General features: G+C 35.7%; 1 protein-coding gene across 1 annotated transcript; it reads left to right on the forward strand.

Moving 5' to 3' along the window:
- Window positions 1-1,075: 1,075 nt before the first annotated feature.
- Window positions 1,076-15,642, forward strand: LOC136813445 (anosmin-1-like). The gene is made up of 12 exons (XM_067069966.1): window positions 1,076-1,474; window positions 3,146-3,202; window positions 3,644-3,709; window positions 4,730-4,805; window positions 5,199-5,363; window positions 6,019-6,179; window positions 7,469-7,712; window positions 8,389-8,619; window positions 9,829-9,981; window positions 12,886-13,043; window positions 14,093-14,153; window positions 14,727-15,642. Exons 1-12 carry the CDS (start codon window positions 1,277-1,279, stop codon window positions 14,897-14,899), a joined length of 1,743 nt encoding a protein of 580 aa, XP_066926067.1. The 5' UTR covers window positions 1,076-1,276; the 3' UTR covers window positions 14,900-15,642.
- The last annotated feature ends 11,581 nt before the right edge of the window (window positions 15,643-27,223 follow it).

Consider the following 27,223-nt stretch of genomic DNA (forward strand, 5'->3'; position numbering starts at 1 on the left):
ATATCAAAACGATTCGGAAAAGCCTAAAGAAACTTTTACGTAAAGGGCTGGAACCTAATGCGATCATCGGGGAGTGTCTTAGGCACCCAAAAGACCGAGCTCGTGGTATTAGGTTAGGATGGTTTCTTCAAAAATTTAGAAAATTAGAAATAATTTTCGGGAAATTTTAGTCCCACTCATTATTCAGGGTATCGCTATTTTTGCACAAAAAAAACACTCAAAAATTGATCCCATTCTACTCTAACTAAGGGTTAAAAAAAAATCCAGAAAAACACCGAGTTTTGACTTGGTCACTCGAAAAGGCTAAATTTCCAACCCAGCCGTCATCTGGAAAACCAAAACCGGGAGTTAGAACCATGGGGGAGTGGTCCTAATTGATTAAAATCACACCTCGAAAATCTTTCAAAGCGAAGTAAATGTGGTTTGACTCACTGTGTTCATATTAATTTACATTTTTTATTTACAAGAACAATTTTGAAGACAAAGACACCACCCTTAAATCCGGGGGGGGTTACTCAGGCAAATGGAGAGTACGGTATGTGCCGCCCTTAATCCCTTAAGGGTGCCTTTTTTGGATTCAAAGTCCCGCTAAGGGGCCGGAAAATCAGAAAATCAAATTTCAGTCCAACTAAGGGTCGGAATAATAGGAAAATTTCAACTTTTTACCCTGGAAAGATCGAAAATTGGTTAAATTTGTCCCAATAAGGGTCGTAAAATTTTCCTTTGTTTTCTCCTTTTTAGTCCCGCGCACGGTGTAAGGGTCGAAAGTCGGGCGGCATCCCCCCTGCTCCCTTCAGCTCGCAACCCTAGTACTCCCCCGGGCAAGATTAAGGCCCTCTATTGGTTGGAACAATAGAAATTTAGTTAAAGATCAATCTTAGGCTCAGCTAAAATTTGCTGGTTCTTATAAAAAAACAAGCGCGTGTATTTGCGACCCCTTTTGATCTCTCAAGAGACTTGATTTGTCTTTAATCATTTTCGTTCTTTTAATACCGTTTTTTGTGAATTGGGAATTGCTCTATTGTTTGTTTTTAATTGTTTATTATAGGACCAAAGCAAAGTCACGCAATATAAAATAGGCGGTGTTCATTTCGAAAAGAAGACATTGCAATGTACTTTGAGAAAATCGAATGTTTATAATTTTTACAAAAGCTCGTGGGCAGTTTTTCGGGAGAAGCAAATCACAACACAAACTGCACTGAAAGGATTTTTGATCAAGTTCCTAATATTGTGATATTGGATTGATTTTGTTGAAAGAAATATTGTATACCTTAAAATGATTTATGACTGTTACTGTCAGCCTCAGCCAAGCGGCAAAGAACATTCTTGTGGAATTTCTCGAAAAATGTTTATATTTATGATTTTGGTTTTGCTGCAGCAAATTGTTTTGATTTCATCATCGGACGAGACTTTTCCAATCGTGGTATCTTATGATTACGCTCAAGCGCGTTGCAAAGCAAGATGTCTTTCCTTGGTAAGAAAATATTTGTCTTCGAGCTGAATTTAGTGTTTTGCTTTCCTCCTTGTCCAATTTGTTTCAGTCCAGGGGGGGTTCTAGGTTTGCGAGGTGATGGGTATGTCTGGGTTGTGGCTTCTTCGGGTGAGAGAAGATCTTGTATTTTTCTATCTTTGATCTGGAGTTTTCTGGAGTTTCTAAATCTCTAGGATGTTTAGACAATTCTAGAGTTCAACTTTAATATTTTGAAATTTGCCAAAGTTGAGTTTCTGCTGGGATTCGAACCCCCACATGAAAAGTACCTCACGGCACAAATTCACAATCTACTTATAGTGTGTACTTTATAGACCTATATATATTGACATACCAGGGTTAGCCCCAACCCTAGTGGTATCCTTACCATGGCCTAGAGGCTTATATGTTATATTTACCTACCAATGCTACTCCCAACCCTATTTTGACTCTCGTACTCCAAACCTGACCCTATCAGAGACTAAATTGCTTTTTGAGAGACTTTGGAGGGTGCGAAAAAGGGACTGAAAGGTATCAGGGGGATCCGGGTCAGAATTCGCCGGAAATTCGGCCGTCGAAATAGTTCCTCAGTCGGCGGAATAGTCGTCCGGCCGTTGGAACAGTTATCTGGCCGCCGAAAAAGTCATCCGGCCCGCGGAAAATTGGCCGTCGGAAAAGTTATTCGGTCCGCGGAAATTGAGGTCGAGTTACTTTTTTCGAGTAATTTTTTATTACAATTTTCATGACGTTAAAGTTATTGAGAATTGTTTTTTGTAAAAGTTATTGATAAAAGATGTCTCATGACAATTAATATGACATAGAGAGAAACTTTGGTAAACATTGCCAATTTAGTGAAACCATGGAGGTATAAAGAAACAGGAGAAGTATGCTATTGTAACCAAGCTCGCCCTACGATTAAAAAAATTACGATGTATGCATGCTCATAATCTCATATATCGTGCATTCTTAATGAGCTCTTTTATCCATAGGTGAAATCCTATTGGCTCATTTAAGCTTTACAAATTAGATGAGACGAGATTCATTGTTTCTGACATCAGTGTAAGAAAATATTTGGACTAAAACAAGGCCTGTAAACTTGGCAATCCTTCATCAAATGATAAGATTTTTCGATCAATGTTTTCCTTAAGGTGAACTCTATTGCTTGATACTTTCCTCCAAAATTCTCCAGCGACTTTATGTCTACACATTGAGTCTGAAATCGTGTGTGCTTATAAAGAACTTTTCATTTTCTGGCTTGAGAAAATATTTTTTCAAAACAAAATTGAACGGATAGCGAAATGGAACATAAACTTGCTTCCTGGACGAATTTTTATCTAATTTTCGTATATTAAAAGGCGAGAATCTTCAATACTGATTATTAGAATGTTCATAGCAAACTTGAGTTCTACTAAAAAGTCTTATTTCATCGGGCGAGCTTAGAATTCCTTTTGATACATTTTATAAAAGAAATCAAAAGACTTTAACGACCAATTACCGACATATTCAACTCCTGTTTTTCTTTATACCTCTATGGTGAAACTCACACAAGAACTTTCTTTCTATAGAAGTGGTACGACTCGATACTTTTTTACGGACACCCTGTATATATTGAATGAATGATTTAGACATTTTGCGATTCTGATCTCTTATTTTGCAATTTGTTTTATTTTTTTCCAGTATGCTATACGTCAAAAGAAGACAATCAAATGTGGAATATTCGATGATTGCCGAGAGGTATGGAAAATTAAAATCGTTTGGGCTATGAGGGAGGGGAGTTATAGTTACAAAGACGTAAAGTCGTTAGCTTGATTTTATCCCAAAAAATCAAAACAACTGTTAGAGCATAGTCATAGCATACAAAGAACCTGGTCTGGACACCTTCATCTATTAAAAAATGCTTGTTTTTGTTCACCATTTGATCATGTGATTAAAAATGATTAATAAAAATAATCTCCAATTAGGTTCCCCTCTTTTATTAGGCACCTGAGAGTATATGATTTATAAGTAAACCGTAGTGTAAAGGTAACGCATCCGTCTACGTGCGCAAGCTCATTGGATGAATCCCGATCAATACCCTACCTTCGGGTAGATAGCTATTGAAAGAGGAGCCATCGGGTCACCTCCGACGGGGGTCACAGACTTACTTTTATATGATTTACATTTCGCTTTCTTCAGTGTCAAAAGATATGTTACAACGAGCAAATAGCTGACGATATTCGAATCGACTGTTCCACTCTATGCGTAAGTCAGAGACGTTTATAAATTTATAAACACTCCTATCATACAGCCCCGGTGGATTTTTTCCACAGTGGGGATAATGATGAAAATTTCTATCGATATCACATACGGCCCGAACGACCCTGAAATTCCAAAAATCGAAATAAAAATATAATTTATTTCGGTAGTACATTTTAATTTTCGTTGCTTTTACAGACTGCCAAATTTTTGAAATTTTGGTAGTTTTTCCAACTTTTTGAGAATTTTTCATTTTATCCTTGAATTTGACCTTTTTTCGTCTTTTTAGGAGATTTTATATGTGAAATTCTACTTTTATTTTTATTTTTTCGCCGACCGACCCTCTTTTTTGGGTAGCTTGGCCAGTAAAACAACAAATTAAATTGGTCTCGCCTGAATGGTTGATTTATCGTAAAAAGAAATAGCTACTAGGCTAAGTCAAGTTAACCTACTTGTAACTTATAATATTTCTTAAATGAAGCCGCTATCATCAATGTACATGTATTTTACATTAAGGTCATTGAGATGTCGAAGTTCTTGGGAAACTGATTCCCAGTATTTTTGGGCCTTGATAAGATAGAGACTCTTCACCATGGAAAACTGTTCTGATGTTTCTGAAAACATTTGATATCCTGTGTTTGCAGACTTTTCATTACGAACAAACTTCGCAAGCTAAGAAATTTAAATGAAAATAAAGATTGTCGAACTTTGGACCTATTTATTTATCTCCCTCTCAGGAAATTGATTGCATGAATCACAACAAGACTTTCTTTACTACCAAAGGGTACACCTTTTCATAAATTACGCACACAAGCCAGCACAAGCAACGTTTAGTTTGTTAGTTAGGGTTTACACCTTGTTAATGGTTTCAAAACGAGACATTGTTGCACTTAAAATGGTTTATGAAAAATTCCTGTTTTTACGCACAAGAAGTGGCATTAAAGTAAACTGCAAGTATCATATTATTTTTTCCTGAATTGAACACTAACGAACTATATATTTAATTTTCATTTTTCTAAATTACAGCGAGATCAGACTGAAGATGAGTACCAAGGGATTTGTATCAAATCGTGTCATTTTCTTTACAACGTCATCAAAGATGGTAAGGATATGGATTACATTAAAAAAAATCCATGTCATAGGATATAGGATAAGTTTTGCCTTGGAACACCCTTCTCTACTATCAAAATCTCAATGGAGGAGGGGGGGTAGAATTTTATTGTGCCCAGCCCAAGGTTAAAGAATCTAGTGAGATGATTTTGTATTACAATCTTTTGCAGGTATTTTTCTCTTTGGGGAAGAAATTTTGGCTATATCTTTCAGTTCTCGTTTTCAAACTATTGCTAATGGGGATTGGTATTGAGTTTTCTCTGTTTATAAAAGTAACACTTGATGATTCAAGGGACTTAATCACCTTGGTAATAATGGTCTTAAAACGAGGCAGCCGTTGCACTCAATAATTTATGAAAATGCGTATTTCTTTCTTTTTTTGAAGGCAAGAAATCTGGCACTTGTCCTGAGAAGCCGTCCCTTATCCAAGCGTTCAGTACCATCAGACATCAATGCCATAGCGATTGGATGTGTTTAGCTGGTAACAAGTGTTGTTCGTATCAAAAAGATAAAATGCAGTGTGAACCCGCCCTTTTCAAACAAGCTAATGGTACGTTTACATAACTACATAAATTTTACAGAATATATATTCAAAAGTGACAAGTTTCTTCTTGGTTGAGTATGTAAATTTGAAATAAAACAATATTTAAAAATTTGAATTCAAAGTTTTGTGGCGTTTTAAAGGGTTGTCATCATTAGAGTAGACGAGTTGAAGGCTGAGAGTCGAGGTAGATGCTCAAGGTCTTGGGTACAACCCCCAGCCGGATCATACCAAGACTAAGTATTATCTTTGCTTGACGCTTAACAATTAAGAGAAGATTTAGTGAAGCAATCCAGGGAGAAAGAGTGGTGCCCTCCTATACCTTGGAGTAGATAGCTATCGAAAGATGAGCCTTCGAGTCGCCACCGATTGCGGTAGCAGACTTAATTCTTGGGGACACGAGAAGATTTTTTCACGTTGGTGCAATGCAACATGCTCCATCCCACCAACCTGAAACGCTTTCTCATGTCTCGACCCCATTTTTCATTTAATAACATTTGTGCTTCTCTCACTTTTATCCCAGGGGCAAAATCAGCGTGTCTTTTGTGTATTTTCCTCACTTTCTTGTGTTGGTGGGATGGAGCATGTTGCATTGTACCAACGCGAAAACACTTCTCCACTTCTTGTGTTCCAAAGCCTTTACTTACTTCATTATTTGGTTTAGACGAATTGAAGATTAGAATCGGAGACATCAAACCGACATCTGTCCATTTATCATGGGAGTTGCGCAAAGAAGACTATTCGCGCGGTTATCAATTCGTCATCGAGAAACGACTGATCAAAGATGATAAAGAAAACACTGGATTTTGGCATTACGCACATCAGGTATGGGTTTTAAAGTTTCATTTCTATTACCTTATCGGCCAAAACTTAGTCGGCCCTAAGTGACTAAATTTTGGCTTGGTGACTAAAATTAAGGCCGACTAAAAATTTGGGCCAACTTAAAAGTTTGTAATTAAGCTTTCCTTATTTTCCAGTATTTTAAGCTTTCTCCTATTTTCCATCTGCTTGTCAATTTAGAAATGGCCCAAATTTTTAGTCGGCCCTTAGTGACTAAATTTTGACGAGGTGACTAAAATTAGGGCCGACTAATAATTAAGGCTGATTAAAATTAAGGCCGACTAAGTTTTGGCCGATAAGGTATCAATTTCAAAGTATATTGTAAATTTTGGGTATCTTAATGTTTTTCAGAATTTCGGGTGTGAGAATTGAAATATCAGTACTTCCTTTTTATTTCATAGAACATTTCTATTTTGGAGGAGTTTGATGGCTGATATTTGAATGTTATTCTCAGCCTCATCGAAATCTTTTTTGAGCTTTTGGATCCCGAAATCCTACAATATCGGTCAAAATATATCGAGAATTTTGATTAATTTCTCGTTTAAAGTTCGGGCGAGAAAGTGGCTTTTGGGCTTTTTGTTAGATTTAATCGAATATTTCAATTTGGGTGGGGTTTATAGACTTCCAGGCCATATTCTGAGCCCTATTCGACCGTTCTTGAACTTTTGGATCCTCAGATCCTAAGGTCTTAAGTCTCATGTCATAATGTTAAAACTCAGCGTTAAAACTCTCTACCCTTCCAACCTAAGTTAGAGCGCTTCCAAATCGTTTGTGGCTATAAGATTTCGTGGGAATTTCCCTTTTTTCTCAAATATTATGGCCAATATTGTAAGGTATCTTCTAAAGTCTCGTGTTAGAGTTTAAATCCGAGGGGGGGCGTCTTAAATAATCATGACTTTGATTATCGTATTGTATGGAAAGAAGTATAATATTACAAGTAGGTTGTTCTTCCATTGTAGCCGAACCTTTCTGTACCTTGAGCATCACATTCTGTGAGTATACACTGTGGCGACAGATCGTGCAAACAGTAGAACAAACAAAAGTAAAAGTAACCATAGCAATTAAGTCTTTGATGAAGGCCGAACCAATCAAATTCAAACTAACAGGTTCTCGGAGCTTTAATTTCAGAGAAAGTGAAATTGTGATACTCACGGTAATGGGAAAGTTTTTAATCGGATGTTTGTCAAGGAAAAAAATATGATGTTGTCTTAGGCAATATCTGTACAGACTGCTTCGTTTTGATTCTTTACGTGCCACAAACTGTTCATTTTAAGACATCAAAACTTCGTCACCACGCTAAAGGGTTGAAACTAAATGGCATCTATCAATTCCGCGTCGCTGCCGTTACTATGGACGGTCACCATGGTTACACCTTGACAACACCAATCACGTTACCGGAATTGAACTTAAAACCGCCCTCCGCCCCACGTAATTTTCAAGTGGTGGAAACAATTTTAAAGAATGACGAGAAAACGGCTGAAGTTGTTTTGTCATGGAGTCCACCCGCTGAACTTATCGGTAATGTTTAATACTCTGATCGTAAAGATATTCACGGTATACACCTTTTCCACCGTAGTCGTGCGGGCATTTTTTGGTCTGCTTTATATCCTACTAAAACTGTCCCAGTCCTTTTTTCACACAAATAGACATAGAAAAATGCGTCAAAAAAGGATTGGGACGGTTTTAGTGGGATAAAGCAGACAAAAACAATGCCCACGCGACTACGGTCGAAAAGGTGTATTTAAGACATAATGGTTGCATACCTTTTAATGTTCAAAACTGAAACTGTTTCACTAAACTGTAAATGGTTTGGGTTTGTTTACCTAGACAAAGAAGCTATTGCATCGCCAATTCGATTTCTAGGATCTTGCCTGAAGTCACAGCAACGAATTTCAAAAAAATACCAAAAAGCTGCGCGACCAAGCGTGGTCCGCGCTGATTTCACACAAATACCGGATTGAAAGTAAAATTTACAGCTAGATTTTCAAAAATATACCACTCGAAAACAAAGAAATTGCTAGATTCAATCTGTCATAAAAAATACGGTGCACATTTGAAAGTCCTCACTTTTTCTTGCCTGAGAAAGGTTAAAGATTCGCTTCTAGCCCTTTCGGGCTTACACTTCATTGCTTTAAACACAATGTGCATTGTTCTGAATGACACATCTGAACTTCTTTCTATTTTTTCGTGACAGGAACCAAAGTGCGTTATCGTCTTCGCTTCTCAAAAACTCGTCAACAAGGCAGGTCCAAGTACAGTATGAGCCAGAAAGTGGATATCCCTAAAGACAGATTCTTAACGCGACTTGTTCTCTTGGAAATCAACCAGATATATCATGCACAGATTTTCGCGCTGTTAACGATCGGTGGGAAAGTGTTTCGTGGGGAGAAAGCGAAATTACACTTCGATACACGCCAAGTTAAAGGTAACACCTCCTTCTCACAGACCCCAGTAGCCTAGACAGGTGTGAAGAAAGATCTACATAGGAGAGCAGATTTTTGAGATAAAGCACTTACTTACCTATTCATGGTATAAAAACATAATTACTGTGTCGTTAAAATCTGCTCTCCAAAGCAAATCTTCCCTCACCCCTGCTACAAGACCCGGTAGGATTTTTCTAACTGGTTAGGAGTTAAAATAATGGATGAAACTCGATTGGGATTGATGTTCCCATGTTTTATGGTTTGGATTTGAATCCTATAGTTTTCGAGTCAGAAAATTCAGCGGTGATGGAAAATTGCACAATATTTTGCAGGGGCTTAACTTTGTTGACCTTAGCATTATGATTTGCATGTTTTCTTTTATAAGCAACTCTAATTCGCAGGTCAAGCTTGGGGCTGCTTAGCTAAGTTGTTGGTTGCTAAATTTTCGCGGGGATTAAATTTTGCGGTTGAGCTCATCCAAAGCTCCAAGTCCCAAGCTATGCATTTTGGTTGTCGAATACGCATTATTCTTTGGTGCCACTAAAACATTATAAAAGTAGTTATTTTACAAGATATTTCGCGAATAAGTCCTTTCCAAATTTCCATTGGGACTTAATTTCGCGGATTACACCAAAATCCGGGGATGAGCTGGAGTTTTTACAAGATACCTCACTAATTGGTCATTTGAAGATGACGAGATGACGAGATGACGCGTTCTTTAGAAAAAGTAACAAAATAGTTTTATTACTGGTTAACGACCAACCAAATCAAATAAGAGCTTGTAAAAACTCCAGCTTGTCCCAAAATCCGGGAAATTCGCGAAAATTTATCCCATCAAAAGTAGATCATGTTTTTTTTTTTGATTTGACTACCACTGATATTTAAACCATATGTCTATTGAGTCCATGGTTAAATGATCAGCTAATTCGAGGCCTTAAAACCTAGCTTAAAATCAAAAGCTTATAATAAAAATGTGTATTTCTTTATTTCGGAATAATTTGAATTTCATTGGAAAAATAATGAACTCCAGGCTCGAAGCCAAGTTAAGGTTCCTTATAAAAAAACGCGTAATCAAAGAACGAATCCCTTTTAAAGAATACAATAAAGAAACAAGCTCCTTCTAAGCCGGATTAATTCAAAGTACGTCAAAAGATGCTTTTCCTGGAAAAACCTAGCTTAAAATCAATTTTTTGTGTATTTTTTAATTTCAGATCGAGCACCACCAAGCATCACTGTACAGGAGACTGAGGAGGAACCACCACAATCATCAGAGATGACGGTTGTGGACATGAAAGCTTACATCGATCGTGTGGTCAACCAAGGGAAATATGTCTCCATTCATATCATGTGGTCTCCTTTCTCCAGTGAGTTCTCCATGCATTCTTGACTTTCAATTTTTAGTTGCTTTCATACAAAAGTTCTTTTTAACAGAACCTCAGGAGTCAAATTTGACGCTTCTGCCATAGCAAATGAAATAAGAAACAAATACTATGTCCCCTAACCAAAAAAAAACTATCGCTTTCCTCCACCTGCGGTAGCGAGCGAAACATACTAGGTGTGGATGGGTTTGGGGAACAATCTTTCACTAGGTAATCTACGTATAATATCGTCTCTTTTACAGTAAAATCTTTATCTATCTCGATCAAAACTCTTGGTCCCTCTTGAACTATTGGTCTCTAGGTAGCATAAACAGGGATGAATTCCTTTCTCCATCTCAAATATTTCAAACTGTGTGTACCTTTAGTGGATCATTAAATTTCGCATGTAATAAATTTTCGCGAATTTTGGCCGTTTTCGCGAAAATTAGTCCTCGTGAAATATTTTAAAAATCCTAAAATTAGCCAAAACTCTAGGAAAATGAAAGAAATCGGGCGAAAAAAAGAGGCTGATTCGCGTAATTTTGTCCACTCAGAATAAAAACATACTGGTTTAAAATATTTCGTTCTCTCTTAGAGCATCTTCAGTTTTTTTGAATAACAAAGACGTTTAACAATTATATTTAACGACGCTAGAACGACATTACAATGGATCATGGTCAAAAATAGTGTGACATTTGAAAATTGACATTTTTCAATTTTTTAACTTCAGGTGATAATGTGGTGACATTTGTTTGACGTGAAACATTAACACTTCAAGTTCAAAGCTTACCTAGGCTTGTATTCGTTGAAAAGTCTGTTAGGTGATGGTTTGTGGTTAACCATTTAAGTGACTACTTGGAAATGTCACCCATGTTTTCACGGCGCGTTTTAACCACGATCCATCACCCATTAATAAAATTTTAATTCTCTATCGTTCCTTGAATTTTTCGTCTTTTTACACATACCTGGTAAGCCAACAATTGTTCTCCAAAAAGTTGACTCGTAAGCCACATGACAATGTAAGCCACAAAAAATCACCTGATTTAGAGTGAAATTTAGGGATATCTAGAAGAGATATTGTAATCGTTTTTTCTGCACTTTGAAATTCGATCTTTTCCCCTTTTGAGGAATATACAAACTTAGTGTCAGCCACATTATATCACCTAAAAACCTTTGGTTAAAGATATCATATACAAAATGTCACAAAAACAGGGGATATTTTTGACCATGTTCAATGACTTCTTCAGTTTTTGACGTCACGGAACATCTGGTACACTTCTTTCGCGTATCCGTGGCAGTCTTTGTTGAGACCTGATGGAGCCAGAGTTTGGAGTCTGCACATCCATTTATCTTCGGCTCGTTCTCTTTCTGCGGAGGATGAAAAGTCACTTTCTAGGATCATCACCTCAAGGTCAGCAAAGGAGTGGTCGCGATGGAAATGTTCTGCCAACTCTGAATTTTTCGGTCTCTTTCCAATGTCGTAGCGGTGCTTTGAAAAACGCGTTGACAATGCTCTCCTGGTGACAACGTCAACTTGTCATGGATCTTCACTGGCAGCATACACAACGTCTTCGTTTTGCAGCTACCACCATTGGTTACACGTAGTATAATTGTGAGTGATTTCTTCTGGGTGCAATGTTGGGCATCGCTTGCATTACACACGGTTGTGGTGTTTTGAGTGGTGGTCTTTCCAAGATATCATTTCGCACGATTTTGTTGGCGATTGTTTTTCGGCGGCGGAAGGCGACTGTTGGAGTTGAAGGGAAGACGGTGGATAAGGTGATGTCGTTTTTGACGTGTGAAGTTTTACGAGAGTGATGATAGGTTCTGAGCGGATGCCATGTGCAGACGAAGATGGATTGTTGATCTTGTTTATCTTTTTCTTTTGAACGAAAGAGAGATTCCCGGCTGCCCTTCAGGACGTCTTTGTACGCGTTTTCAACAACATCGTGTCTGTACCCTCTCTTCAGAAAGTACTGAAGGAGTTGTTTGCCATGGTTGATGTAGTCAGCTACGTTCGTACAAATTCGACGGATTCTGGTGAATTGTCCCTTCGGGATGTTTCTGATGACATGGTTTGGATGACAAGATTTGGCATTGAGGTATAAGTGTGCATCTGTGCATCCTCCGCAGAAAGAGAACGAGCCGAAGATAAATGGATGTGCAGACTCCAAACTCTGGCTCCATCAGGTCTCAACAAAGACTGCCACGGATACGCGAAAGAAGTGTACCAGATTTTCCGTGACGTCAAAAACTGAAGAAGTCATTGTAATGCCGTTCTAGCGTCGTTAAATATAATTGTTAAACGTCTTTGTTATTCAAAAAAACTGAAGATGCTCTAAGAGAGAGCGAAATATTTTAAACCAGTATGTTTTTATTCTTCGTAATTTTGTCCACGCGAAAATTTGAGAACTTCCAAAATTTTTGAAGCCTTCGGATGTTCTTATCATCCCCATTTAAAGGTTTTATTTTTACTTAAGTGTTCCCGTTTTGTATCAGACACATATTTCATATCAGGACAGTGTCTACCTATTATATGGTTATATAAGCAAAAAATGTTTTTCTTTTTCTCGTTCGACCAATCTTGCTTCACATTCGTGTCAATTCAATATCAAAAAGCTTGTGAATTTAAATTGATGAGTAAGCAAACGTTATCACTCTTATTTAAAAAAACAAAACCTTTAAGCAATCTATTCTGTTATCACCAATAGATCAAGACATCAATGCAGTGACCATTTTCAACTTTTGGATCCTCAGATCCTAAGCTCCTAAGTTTTTAAAAAATTTCTACCCCCTTCCAACCTAACTTAGAACGCTTCCAAATCGTTTGTGGCTGTAAGATTTCGTGGGAATTTCCCTTTTTATCAAATATTATGGCCGGTTTTGTACCTATTCTCTTATCATCAATAGATCCAGATATCAACGCTGTGAAGGTCAGCTGGAGAGGTGAAGATTGCCAATTACCGAAAGGTGACCAACAAGCAAGAGTCAATTACGTTTTTGTCAGGTCTTCGTTGAGAAATTACACTGTGTCTGGTCTCGACAGATTCTGCAGGTATCGACTTCAGGTAAGCGCGTTCTTAGTATACACATTTTTTTTCATGAATATTGCCCTTATGTATTACAATGAAGTGAATACAGTCGCTCTCGTGTCGTCTTCTAACCAGCCACCAGAACCGTTGGAAAACCAACCAGTCTGTGCCACTAACTCGATCGGGAAGATTCTTCCGAAATGGGAAGAACCTTCCCGAACGGGAAGAACTTACTCCATTTTTTTCTGCCCGTTTTGGAAGATTCTTCCTCTTTGGGAAGTTGAAAATTGACTGAATCTCGGCGAAGCTGTACGATGACCAGCGAAAGTTGAAACTTTTTGGAGGTGAAGAAGCATCAAATTTTAAGGTTTTTCACCGAAAGAAAAATAGACTTTACCGTAGAAATCTTGTTAAATTGTGAAAAAACTGCGTAAACTTCCAAAACGGGAAGTTCCAACCCGATCGAGTTTTCGCTAGTTTCTCGCTTCTTCCTGATTTGGAAGTCCGTTAACCTGTTTGGGTGTTAAGTTAATTTCCCGTTCGGGAGTATTCTTCCCATTTCGGAAGAATCTTCCAATTTTGGAAGAATCTTTCCGATCGAGTTAGTGGCACAGACTGCCAACGCATCCGGCGAGACTCGAACTCACAACCATGCCATTCGCGGGCAGAAGACAACATGAGAGCGACTGTATTCACTTCATTGTAACACATTTTATTATAAGTAAAAAAAAAACTATATAAGAATAAGGTTTCGATTGCTAAAGTATTGAAAGAACAAGCTAAGAAAGTTAAACCTAAAATACTTAAATTGTGAAAATAAGAACATTTTAAGAACATTTTTGAGCTTAAAACTCAAAAAGTTAAGAACACATGTTCTTTCAAAAAAAGGTGTATTTCAAAATGTTTTTAGAATATTTTTTGAAGTTGTCAAAAGCCTCTTTTCCAATTTTACTCCCACTGTCTTTTACACAACATCTAGCTTTTTAGATACCTAGTGCCTTATTGGTGATATTTACTATGGGTGTAAATTAAAGGTTCAATGCAAGAGCCACCAAATTTAAAATCTATATAACAATTCATTCCAGTTGGAGCCTCACTATCACTATGGCAACGCCGCAGGAGCAATTTTGTTTGACGTGAATACCAGTGAGTTGTTTTATAATTTCCTCTTAAAAACTCTACTTCCGTTCGTTATATGAATTTTTCGGCTAGAAAACGAGGCAACGAGAGATTACGACTTTTCACTACAGGCACTAAGTATTCATTTTATGTAACTAGTCGGTATCTTTTTAGCGGGTATTAGAATTTATGATATTCGTGACGTAATCTTTTATATGGAAACAACTAAAATGGCCCGTGATGTGTTTGTCACTAGTTCGATTGGTTGAAAATCTAAAATTAGTGGCAGATAACAGATCTTTCTTAAACACATCCGAATATCAAGAATGTCCGATAAAATATCTGTAATGGGTAATATCACTGCATTTTTACAAACGGCTGATAAATATCGTTAGGGGGGGATACCACCGCATCTGTGATACAGGGATGATGCCGTCCACTAAAGGCTCTTTGATTAAATGCTTGATATACGTGAGCCATTTTTTCTAACGGAAACACCCGGAAAAAACGGGATTCGACCCCTGTCTGTTACTAAAAAGAAACAATGCCTTCATCTTGATTACGCATACAAAGAATATCTTTTAATCTTTTTATTTCCAGTCAAAAGAAAAGCTCAGTTTCATCAAATTGACACTTTTGCTGTCACACTAAACAGACAAAATCAAGGATCATCCAATCAGATTGCGTCTAGAGCATCACGTGACCAACACCCACCAATCAAATTGTTGGTAACGTGTTTGTTTCTTTTGTTCTTGTGCACGTGTTTACTATAAGTTTTTACTATGTGACATAATCAAATCATACATGATGGCAAAGTAATATGGATAGTAAATAGTTTCTATTGTTGCTATACTCAGGTTGAAAAAATCAATAATAAACCGCCTGACAGAAGACTTTGTTGAGCTACTCCATAGATTTATAAAGCCCGAAGGGCTAGATGTCGTGCTTTGGCTGAAAAGTGTGTCTTGATTCGGTAGAAAATTCTACCTAGGTCACGTGACAATACAATAAAATTTCAGCGCTTGATCAATCAGAAGCGTCGCGGATTTTCGAAAACACTAGAAACTATATTTCTTGCGACATTCACTTTTGTTACCTGCGATGGTTTATAGCACGACATTTAGCCCTTCGGGTTTTATAAGTCTGTGAGCTATTCCTATGGTTGTTCATTCTGGCAATGACCTTTATTGACAAGTAGGTATTGTCATGGCTACCCCTCATTATTGGTTGATTAGTTAAAGGGTTAAACTTAAGAAGTTTTTAACAGATTTCATAGTTATGTTGTTCAAAATTCGTGGATTTGTTCTCCGTGTTTTAATGAAAGGATATATTATGTTTTCAGTTTAAAAAAACGTATAGTTATAATTTAGAAATTAATTTATTTCATTTATGACTTTTTTCGTCACATAATAATAACTTATTGTTTTTTACAAACTTTTTGCAACGTTTTCGAAGAGGCTTTCACATATTTTTTTTTAAACAACATAATTTTAATTTTACCCAGTCAACTTCAAACAAGAGTTCTTAGCTTTCGTTACCTGAGAAAAAGATGATTAAAATCAATTCTCCCCCATAAAAACAACTGAATTGGCCAATCAAATAGTGAACAAGGGAAAATTTGAAAGGCTGGTCTTTTTTTGTTCATGCTGCTGGGTAAAATTATTTTCACAACACCTTCGTGTCACAGAACTGTCCTTTTTTCCATCTGTAGACGGAATCCGTCAAAATGACCTATTTCACTTAAATTTTCCATCGTAACTATCTATGTACACGAAACATCTTATGGACATTCAATGGACGGCTTTAAGACCTTTGAGCATCCTAGAAACGTACATTAGACGTCCAAAAGACGTTTGTGTTCATTGGGTTGTAAGCTTTGGAAGATTAAAAACACTGATCATCTTTTATTGTGAAACAATAGCTCTTTTATTGTCAAACAATAGCAAGTGCGTTCGGGGGGTTACAGTTGCTGTCCGGGGGTAAAGTTGTGGTGATTTTCCAAGGGTATATAGGAATGGCAGTGGGACTGTGATACAAGGGTGTTTTAACTCTTTAAAGATTTGTTTTTCATTAAAAACGTTTAAGGAGTAGTTAATTTTTGTTAGTGTTTACAAAGTAAACGTGAAATCTTTTTTTTTTTTCAAGATTATTATAGAATTAGATTATTTTGATCTACGTTATTACGGTATAACCCGTTCTATCATAGTCCGCATAATGAAATCCGGTCTGGAAGCCTATTATTGCAACCTTTTGTTAGCTCTACTCTTTGTCAATAGATCTTATCGGAGTTTTGATTTTTCTAAAATAGCGATGCATTGTGGGATCGTTTCAGGGGATATTACAATAGAATTTCCTTGAGGAATTCCTAAGAGATTTCTATTATAATACCCCCGAAACAATCCCACAATGCATCGCTTTTTTAGAAAAATCAAAAACTCCGATAAGATCTATCACAAAAGATTCACGAAATTAGTTTTTAGCACGTTACCGAAATCTTCTCTTGAGATTTGTTCAAAATTTAATCACATGATCAAAAAGTGGAGCAAAACAAACAAATTTCTCAACGCAGGTCCAAGTTAGAAACAACGGAAAGATTGAAAAGGCATAAAGACTTTGTTTTTTTATACGGATTATGGTAACCCTAAAAACGACGTGCAGAAAATAGGGGTTTCGTTAACAGTTTACAATTCGACGTTCACTTGCATTTTGTTTGCAATAATTTCACTAATTTTATTTATGGTGAAAAGCCCTCAACCTTATTAATATTTGTTACACTTCATTAGCTATTGATAAAACTACTTGGTGAGGTAGCGTAGAGGTTTTTTTCGAGTATTTTCCATAGTTTTGTACAATCGAAAAACTCGCCAGTTCTTTAAACTAGTCCTAAAGTCTGTCTAATGTATTCATGATATGCACCATTGCAATTTCTTCCACGGACTAAACTGCTGATATCATTATTAGCTGATATATCAGATACCAATATTGGTTGAATGTGAGGTATTGACTGATTTTACGTCACTTACAACCAGTCAGCTATTGGGCCCATGATGTAATGTCAGAAGACATTGCAATGGTGCATATCATGAATATAGATACTTCACTTTTAAAAATTAACCTAATTTATGAAAAGGTCTATTTTGAGACAAAGAGTAAGATTTTTTCTAAGAACCTTACTTGCAGTTTCGCAAAAGAAATTCATATCTTTTCATTTATCAACGTTTTGAATTTTCGTCTTGTATATTTTCATTTCCATTCTGTTTTTGTGACTACTTTCTTAATGTTTCTTCTTTCAAACTTTTCAGTTGTTAATTTTTAATTTTTTAGTTATTTTTAAAGCAGTGTCTCTTTAACTCGAACCTCCATAACTGAAATATCTCCTTAATTCGATCACGTTCCTTCAGTTAACAACACCCTATAAACGTTACACCATAACCTGAAAAAAGTCCTTAACTCTTAAAAAAAATTGTATTCCCCGCACGGGTTCGAGTTACGGAGACTCCACTTTATTCAATATTTGACCTGGTCGATATATCTATAATCAAGTAGTAAATTAGCCTGATTTCTGTTTTTGGTTGGATATCTAAGCTGTCAACTATTCATTCATTTGCCGTTTTTACAGGCTGTTCTACCTAGATGTTTGTAAACTCATGTCAGAAAATACTTGGCTGGGTGTAACCACCATTGAATTGGCAAATAACCAATTTTGTATTTGGCAAGCATACATAAGCATCCGTAATTCTGATCACGTTATCACGCATCCCTTTGAAAAAAAATCTAAATCGCTCATCACAGCTCAAAATTTTTTCAAATAACGATCACGTTTTGACCTCTAACCACTCAATTCCGAAAAAACCTCCATAGTGCAAACCGCTTGGGGGCCTCATACAAGAATCATTAAAAATAGTTTACAGCCTTTGATATCCAAGATAGATTTCTGTCAGTTCTTTTAATTTAATATTCATTTTTAGTTTTGTTTATTTCCTATGCAAAAAGATGTTTTTGAAGGCTAGAGTCGAATCTCCTACGTAGGAGTAGCAACACTAGATTGAGAGTAACATTTACTTTAGGCGTACAAACTTTTGCGAGCAGAAACTCTTGTGATTTTTGGCCTTTTTTGTGAAAGTTGATATCTTTAAAAATTCTTAACAGGGTAATTCACGAGAGTTTATATTCTTAGAAAATCTTGATGAATGTAAAACTTTCAGCATACTCTTAGCCTTTTACGCCTTTTAAAAACACCTGTTTTTATCGGATTGACTTTTCACATTTTAGCCATTTTCATTTGAAAATTCTTATTTTTATCCAACGATTCGCCAAAGTTTGTACGCCTAAAGTACATCCAGAATGTGAAAGATGTTAAACAAGAAAACAAATGAAATGCTAGAATTCTAGATTTGTCATCCAAATGCTACGCAAACTTTGAGGTCACTTTCGCTTGCCGTTGACGATGCCCGCGTATGAAAGGCTAAAGATTCTTCTCTAGCCTTCGGCTTTATATTAATTGTTTCTAAGATTTCAGGGTCTTTTTTTCAAGTCATTTTTCTCGTGTTCACTTTATTTATTCAGTTTCTAATTTAAACCCCCAATATTTAAAGCAAATTTATTTTTGACAATTACATATTAAATTATTTAAAATTATGAAATATTATTCCGAATTAAGATACATTTAATTCCAAATAACATGTTGCTTCAAGTACTATTTGCTGCTTTACAATCCGAGACTCAAACAGACTCAAAAGATCTTAGTACAATTTTTAACGGTGTTACCTTAAAGCTTTTTTCACATGCACGTAAAATTTTATTAAGATCTTGAAGGGGGGGGGGGTTCCCTAAGCTTACGTAGTGTTTTGAGCCTTTTAAGCTTTTTTTCACATGTACGTAATGAATATGTCATAAACGTATGCAATCCCTCATTAATTTTGCAGGATATCTCGCTACATCTATGCAAAAAAATCATGGTTTTGTGTTGATGGTAAAGCAATAGTTTCAAAGGGTGTCCCGAAAGAAAAGTATTGAGTCGTATCACTTCTATAGAAAGAAAGGGTGGTTTTTCACTGAGACTGTCTGGCGAAAATCGATTAGCTGAAACAAAGAAAATTGATAGGAAAGCATTACTGACTCCCAAAACAGTTGTCAAAGCGTTTACAACCCTTTGAATTTGAAGAAAATTTTATTAAAAATCATCAACTCGCATATCAAGGATTTTGAATTACAGCCTTCTAATGAACATTTTCTGTGACAAGATTCCTCGTCTTTTGTATCAAATCAATACAGATGAAAGTTTGCTCTTCAACGTCCTTCAACTCTATCGGGAAAGAAAACACTTTTCCCATATGACCAATTTTTTACAAAAGAATCCCACTGCACATTCTGCTACTTTTATTACAACCAATTTATTTATGCTGCCTTTTTCGCTTAATTGGTCATTAAGCCAAGAGAGGTCTATCCCTCTCTTGGAGAACAAAAGGTTTAATGACCAATTTTCGATGTTAAATCTGGAATGCTGATATGAAGCGATCAAAATCTGATGTGAAGCACGAATCTTCATTGTATATCTTTTACGACCCTTAGAAATTTATGAAAAGGACCGTTGGTGAGAACCACTTATCTATCTAGCGTAGTGAAAAAGCATCCAAAGTTAAAGAAACAAAAGCAATTATTACTTTCCTTTGAACGTTTCACGTACATCAGCAAGAAGAAGTAAAAACTTCCTTTTCTTTTTTAAACATTTCATCATTCTACCAACAAAACATTTTTATGATTTAGACACGTTAAGGTCATTAGCTTGAAACTTTCAGTGTGCATACTATACATACACCCTAATACACGCATTTTTTTTTTATAAGAATGGTGTTTTTTCATTTCATCATGGATATTCTTAACTTTTTGGCGAAAATCATCCAAAAATATTCTTATGGTATTCTTAGGTTAAGATCGAAATTGGCAATCTACAGGTTAAAATGCATTAAAAATGGCATTCTTAGGTTCAGTCGCTAAATTCTATGATGGTGATATTCTTACCATATTCTTAATTTTTTGGCCATTTTCATCATGGACATTCTTATAAAGTGTATTCTTATTAAAAAAAAAGCGTGTAGTACTATTTAAAAGAGCATTTTAAAGTTTTAAACTGTAAATTGCAATTAAGGCTCATTATTTTCTCAAAAACATCCACCGACATTTTATGCATAGTCATTATAAAAAACCCCGGTCGAGCAATGTATTGTTTTAGCTTTTTGTTCAATTTTCTTGCAAACAAAAGTCAAGTTGCGATTTGCATACTTTTTTATCACGTTACCAAAATCTCTTCTTGGGATTGGTCTATTTTCTAATCACATGATCAAAAAGTTTGCAAAATAAACCAGAATTTTTTTAGATTTTTTGAAATATCCTCCACTACCCCCTAGCAGAAGATTCTTTCCGACCTCTCCTTAAATTGCCTAAATTTAGGCAAAATATTTGACGTAAGGTAAATCGCCAAAAATTAGAAACCACGCGTCGTCACAACAATTGAAGGATTATTTTTTTTCCCGCGCCTTTTAGTTTTACATTCCGAAGCTCCCCAATTTTTACCCGATGAACACGACAATGACTTTCGATTTCGAAAAAATTTCTATGTACAGGTCTAATCAAGACACCGTAGAGTCAAAATGTAAAACCTGATGTCATCAAGAAGTCCTGTACATAACACAGAGAGCGTAAGTCAAAACAATACCAGGAGTTGAACTTTTGAATATGAAGATTTCCATTTCTTGGACTTGTGTGCACTGGACGCTGAACTGGACGTCAAATCCTGAAAAAATTGCTTGTTCAATGTTCAATGGTATTGTTGTCAGATTTCTTTATAAAATTCTTCTTCCATTGTGTTTCCAGAGGGGGTTAATCTAAAGAATCCTTCATTTACTAAAAATAGACAGAAAAACAACATATTTTGCTGTCCACTTCCTTCCTCGTCGCAACTCAGTCGGTTTGTTGTCCACCCCTACACATTATTCATTCATCGCTCTTCATTTATCACAGTTTTTAAATACATATGGTTAAAAGCCAGTTTGAAGAGGGTGGCACGTTTGCTCGAGATCTTGAAGTGCACAACTCTGAAAAAGTGAGTGCAGGTGCAAAATTTTAGGTTTTAAGCCAGACCCGATCAATCGAACTTGTCGAACCAATCGAACAATCGGATTTAATCGAACTCTATCGAACGATTAAAAATCGATTAAAAAATTATTCGAACTCTAAAAGATTTCTTTAAAGATTGTGAGTGTTCGATTTTTTAGTTCGATCAATGGGTTTCGGTTCGATCAGTTCGATAAACCAATTTTGTTCGACAAGTTTGTGCTGCTCCGCCACCGTATATTAGCTTCTTTTCAAAGCCAAATTCGGAATGTAAATTGGGAAATTACCTACAATAACGGATTACACACATTTCCTGTATCCTTTTAGCACCAGAGGCGGTTTGTTGAGGCGTAGTATTCCACCACTCGGCCGTGCACGAAATCGCAACAGAGGGGCTACGGACTTTATTCTGGATAGAAAAATGTCCGGGGTACAATAAATGTCAAGCTGTTAAAAGTAAGTCCGGGAACTGTCGAAATGGCAATCGCGTGCCAGGACAAAGTTTTTGCTATGAGGATTTAATATCATCGAACTAATCGAACTTTTTACTGACCGAATTAATCGAACTGCTATTGCTTCAAAAATTGTGAGTGTTCGATTAGGTTCGACTAATTTTTTTAATCGAACTTTAATTGTTCGATAGAGAGTTCGATTAGTTCAATTGTTCGATTGGTTCGACAAGTTCGATTGATCGGGTCTGGTTTAAGTAGGGTGGTCAGTCGAAATTTCAAACTGATTTCTGAAGCTTGTAACATGGTTTTTCTGAAAGTAAAAATGCAAAAAAAATGAGGGGTCATAGAGCTCCTGGAAAAAAACGGTTCCCGAGATATTGCAATTTTTGTACCTGAGAAATTAGCGTTTTTGCACAAAATTTTCAGGACAGATAAAAATATGGAAAAGCTTTCAAAAAAGTTAAATATTGAAGTTTTGTTAAGTTGCGAAGGTTTGAGTATTTTACAGACCAGTCAGGTGCAAGTGCAGATGGTTTTCTAACCTCAAGTGCAGAGTTCTGCTATTTTCCCCTCAAGTTCAGCTAATTTTAGCAGTTTTTTGCCTTTTTGGGCCAATTTCCGAGGTATATAGGTGCACCTATTCCGGACCAAAATTTACCAGGTGCGCTCATCCACGATCCAGTGCAGAACTTTATATACTTGATATTTCCAAATTTTTTCTAGAGTGCGTGCAGCCTCGCCATACTCTGCAAACTGTGTTAACGAGAAATTACACATGCGTGTTATAATGGGCCATTCCAGGAAAAAATATTATCCCCTAAACAGTGCGTCACAAACAGCGATATTTCGATCGCACAGAAACGCTTCAAAACACCAGCTTTTTTGGAGTTTTGTCCCGTTTACCCAAACGTTTCAATCTTGCGTAGGCTTAGGGGTCAAGACTAGAACCCCCAATACGAAACATTTGCCTGACCGAAAAAAAATCATAATCAATTTTGTTAATTGTCAGAATCGTTTACTCACTGGAAATACGCAACTTTCTGAAGTTTCGTTTTTTTTTCGGTTATGCTTCATTTTAAAAATAACGAAGATGATACAGTAAGTTACCATCAATCCCGCGAGTAAAAGAAAGTATTCCGACTAGTCTACAAAAAGTGCGCTTGCGCGGCAAATAGAATATCCCGCAAATTAATATATGCATAAAACTGACGAAATCCTTTCTTTTTTATGCTTGACGTCACCACTAAAATTAAAAATTGAAACTAGGAATTTATTGAATATTTCCCTAATGAAGTATCAAACTTTTTGTTGTTTTTTGTAATTATTATAAATTCATAATTTTTAAATACTATTTTTCTGACGAGAGTAAAAGACGGGGGCATCTTAGTATGTAATATTAATTCATTGGTTTTTTTTGTTTTTTTTTCGCGAATGTGTTTGGTTTTCAATTTGGAAAATTAAATATAAATATTAGAATATTTACAAAAGTTATTTTCGTTCACTTTACGAATACTGCTGTGTTGCTTCGCCACTTCCCCCGGATTGTTTAGTAGGCACTTCGGTCACGTAAATAAAAACATGTGTATATGTTGAAGCCGACTGTGGACTGAACGAAAATGCAATTACATAAATTATTGTGGAAGTGAACGCTTTAGACGAATGTTTGGGAAATCAAAATGACAACTTTTGTGAGAATGTTGAGTTTTGCTTATATGGCTGTTTGTGGCGCACTGCTAGATGGACAACATCAATCCTAAAAATAAATTTTGGCATGGAATTCCAGTCAAACTTTAGAGAGAAAGTATCAGAATTCTTAAATTAATAACTTAAATTACTTTAATACACCGTTAGGAGTCTCCTATCTCCACCGTGTTCCACATGAAAGGGGTAGGTAAAAATGCACACTTTAATACTGTGGAAGGTTAGAGGAATGTAAACATTTCAATTTTTTTCTTCTTTGAAAAAATGAGTAGAATTGAAATGATATCAATGATAACTTTTGGATCTTTCCTGAAAATTTCACAAAATTCATCTAGAGGAAAGAATTAGATTAGAAGAGTTCTTTATCTACATTCTTCTGCTAGGTGCCTTACAGAACCAAAATTTTACCTATCGTTTCTTTTAGGGAAATAGGTGGTCGCTAAAATCAAACATTAAAATTGTTTGAACACTTGCGCATTGACACTACTAAAGTGTATTTACATACAGTATTGGAATTCAATGTTTTTTAGGTTCAGTAACAGGATCCACGGTTTTGACGGTATATATTTTTTACGGAAATTCCGGACTTCTTGAAACAATTGCTACGGAAATTCCATGTTGTCTGTGGGGGTACATAACAGTTGAAAACTGAAGGATGCCAAATGCAGATCTCTTAAAGGAACAGGAATGCCAGTCTAGACTTAACTCTAGATAGCAGGGCTAGAAAATAGGCTAGTCCTATCGAAATCTGCAACAAAAACAAAAGTGGTCTCTTCTCGTCTTCTACTGACTTTTTCTACTAAAATCTAATATTTTCATTTGAAGAATTTCCAAAATTTATTGCTTTATGAAGTGGGGGATTTTGAAAATTTTCTATGTTTAATTTTTTGCACAAACTTTTGTAACTAGGGCAAGCACCCTGTTGCTACGATTGGCGTGAAAGTGCGAAAAAAGTAAAATGAAACATCTGATATAGGAAACAAAAAATCTTAGAGAGAGTTTTTTTTAATTGAACTTTAATCGTTCGATTAGTTTGATTGTTTGTTTGGTTCAATTGATCAGGTCTGTAGTCGCGCGGCTGAGGTCGAAAAACGTTTATTCGTGATACATTTTAGATAACTCGCTGTGATATAGGAAGTTTTGGCGATTTTTTGCGTTTATACTGCTGACATGATAGAGCAAACCAAAAATTGCTAGATCTGGGCCCCAAAACCTTTTAATTTATATTCTATTTTAGACTTTTGTTAGAGAAGTTGGGAGTAATATTGCTTTTTTTGATTAATGAAGACTTTCCATGCGGGTCGAGTTAGTTCGTGAAATTGGTTTGTCCATCGAAAAAAGTGGTTCGATTGATCTAGGTCTATGTTGTATTTGATGTTTCGATTTTTTTGTATTGTCGGAAAGGTTGGGTTATGGAATTCTGTCTCGCAATGCATCTTGCCTTTGAATCCAAGCTCAAGATTTTAGTAAAAACAAAAATTACCTCAACATACCGTCAACTGCTCTAACTTGGGACAATTGGTCAAAACATGGGACTGTTGATATCTGGCCTGTATTTTCACTTACTGTTAAATCACTTTGACAACAAATTTGTTTTGATAACTCCACAAAGTTTAGCGTTCATACTTTCTGTCATAACATGTCACAATAACCTTCAATGATAGCGCTTTTTAACCCTTTTAAATTTTTTTGTTTTCATTCAAAATGACTGGACGCCAATTGGAGAATTAGAGAACGCCTGCCACCGCCTGTGAAAGTTTATGCTTGCTTAATTTTGCTATTTTTCGACCTTGCAAAAGTTTCTGCTTGCAAAAGTTTGTACGTCTAAAGTAATCAACTTACCATAAGAAGTTTTTCTGAAAAGTTTAAAAACTACTAAAAACCACATTAAAACATAAGCCACAAAAACGTCCAGCCATTTTGTCAATAATGAATCTGTTTTAGAATTTTGTGTTTGTTCCATTAGTGAGGGTCAATGTTCATTTTTTTTGAAATTTTAAAACTTCATTTTCACCATATGTTTACTTTTACTATTTGAACTAAACTAATTTTTTAGACTCTTTAATATACAGATACCTTCAAAATCATGATCATCTACGCTTGCCCAAAAACTTTGTATCAACAATTTATGAATGCCTTTGTGACATTACAAGGAGGTGGTCAGTCAAAGCAGGAATTGGTTTTGGAAGGAAATGAACAATGGCGTGAACTTAAAAATGATAAAGACAAAGTGGAGTCAATGATTGATAAAGCTAAGAAAGTGAAGACAAAGAATGCTCCTAAAAAGAAAAAAACAAAGAAACAAGAACCATCCTGCCCTGACGGTGTTTACAAGAACCCAACAACATTGTATCAAAACTTTGTCAACACATATGTCTTAACAGAGGGTAAGGATAAATCAAAACATGATGCTTGTTTAGAGGCTAACGATAGATGGAAAGAAATTAAAGACAATAAAGCTCTAGTTGAACAGCTTGTTGATAATTCTTAATTATTTGCTGTTGTGCTTTGAAATATTATGGGGAGAATGAACTTGATATATTTATTACATTTATTAAAAGCAGATTTTCATTTTTCACGATTTTTCACAAGACTTAGGAGAATTTATTTTTTTCTGTTTTTTTTTTGCATTGGTTTATTAATTTTAGTATTTTAAGTGTTTTATAATTTTATAAACTTTTAAGATTTTACTTTGTATGTATCAAAATGTAACTTGTATGTAGGATTTATTAAGATTTGCACAAAAATTATATCTCCAAGTTCTCCTTATTACCGAGTTTATGTATCGAAAGATATCGAGGGTGGTGGTAAGTGAAATCAATACAAAACAATCTATAGTTGATGTACGGCTCTATATCGCCTTTGCTCACCTAAACAGACAACGGTATTCCGGTGTTTTTACCATTGTCGAGCAAAGTGGAGACATGTCAATTTTACTTTATACCGTCCCCCTCGATTTATCTCATATACATAAACTCAATATTATTAATGTAGGCTCAGAGAGACTCTGGAAACTTAAAAACAAAATGAGAAATCTTAGCTTTTAAACTTACCAAAGTTGTTCATCTCCAGGGAATATCATTATATAGAAAAAAAAAAGTTAAATTTTGACCCCATTTTGAAAGAAATTTGTGTGAATCAGTTTTATCTCTTATCTATTTGATTTCAATTTTCTTTTTCTTTTAAGGAAAAAACAAAAAAGATAAAGGAAACAAAATAGAAAACCAAACAAAAGAATATTTTTAATGAACCATTGAAAAACACATGGAACAAATTATTGAGGGCTTAGATAATGAAGTTACACTTCTACTTTTCTTTACAACAACCATCATTGCATTGGTTGTACCTTTATATTTAGCACGAATATTTTATCCTCGTCAATCAAGAACAAGAAGTCAAGCTCAATCTAGTGATGCCACTGTTGATAGTAGTAATCAGAATGAGAGACCTTCAGAAAATATCAGTACAACCCAAACTGAATCTCCACCCTCAAGTACCAATTTAGCTTCTGAAAAGCAACCCTTGAATTTTCCGCCAACAACATCAAGGCCTTCAGAAACAATATCATCAGATAGTCCAACTACATCAACAAATCCACAAGAAACAAACACAAATACTCAAAATACAAGTAGCTCTAGGGCTGAGCAAGAAGAATTTCTATTGAAAGTCAAAGTACAGGAATCAAATTATGAATATTTTGTAAACAAATCATATACATTACTTGAATTAAAAAGGTAAAGTATAATTGAATATTTTTTTCTTTGTTTTTACCCTAATAATAGGGGATTGTAAGCCTATCAATCGTAAAAGGGGTTACGCACGGAGAACGAG

The sequence above is a fragment of the Clytia hemisphaerica genome, unplaced genomic scaffold (genome assembly GCF_902728285.1).
Source record: "Clytia hemisphaerica strain Z4C2 unplaced genomic scaffold, Clytia hemisphaerica genome assembly, whole genome shotgun sequence".
Taxonomy (NCBI): domain Eukaryota; kingdom Metazoa; phylum Cnidaria; class Hydrozoa; order Leptothecata; family Clytiidae; genus Clytia; species Clytia hemisphaerica.

What these genes read in the sequence shown, in the direction of transcription:
- LOC136813445 (XM_067069966.1), top strand. Translation starts at nt 1,277, where the DNA reads ATGATTTATGACTGTTACTGTCAGCCTCAGCCAAGCGGCAAAGAACAT. An exon ending in AAGCAAGATGTCTTTCCTTG is followed by an intron (nt 1,475 to 3,145) that starts GTAAGAAAATAT and finishes ATTTTTTTCCAG; the next exon opens with TATGCTATACGTCAAAAGAA. An exon ending in TCGACTGTTCCACTCTATGC is followed by an intron (nt 3,710 to 4,729) that starts GTAAGTCAGAGA and finishes TCTAAATTACAG; the next exon opens with CGAGATCAGACTGAAGATGA.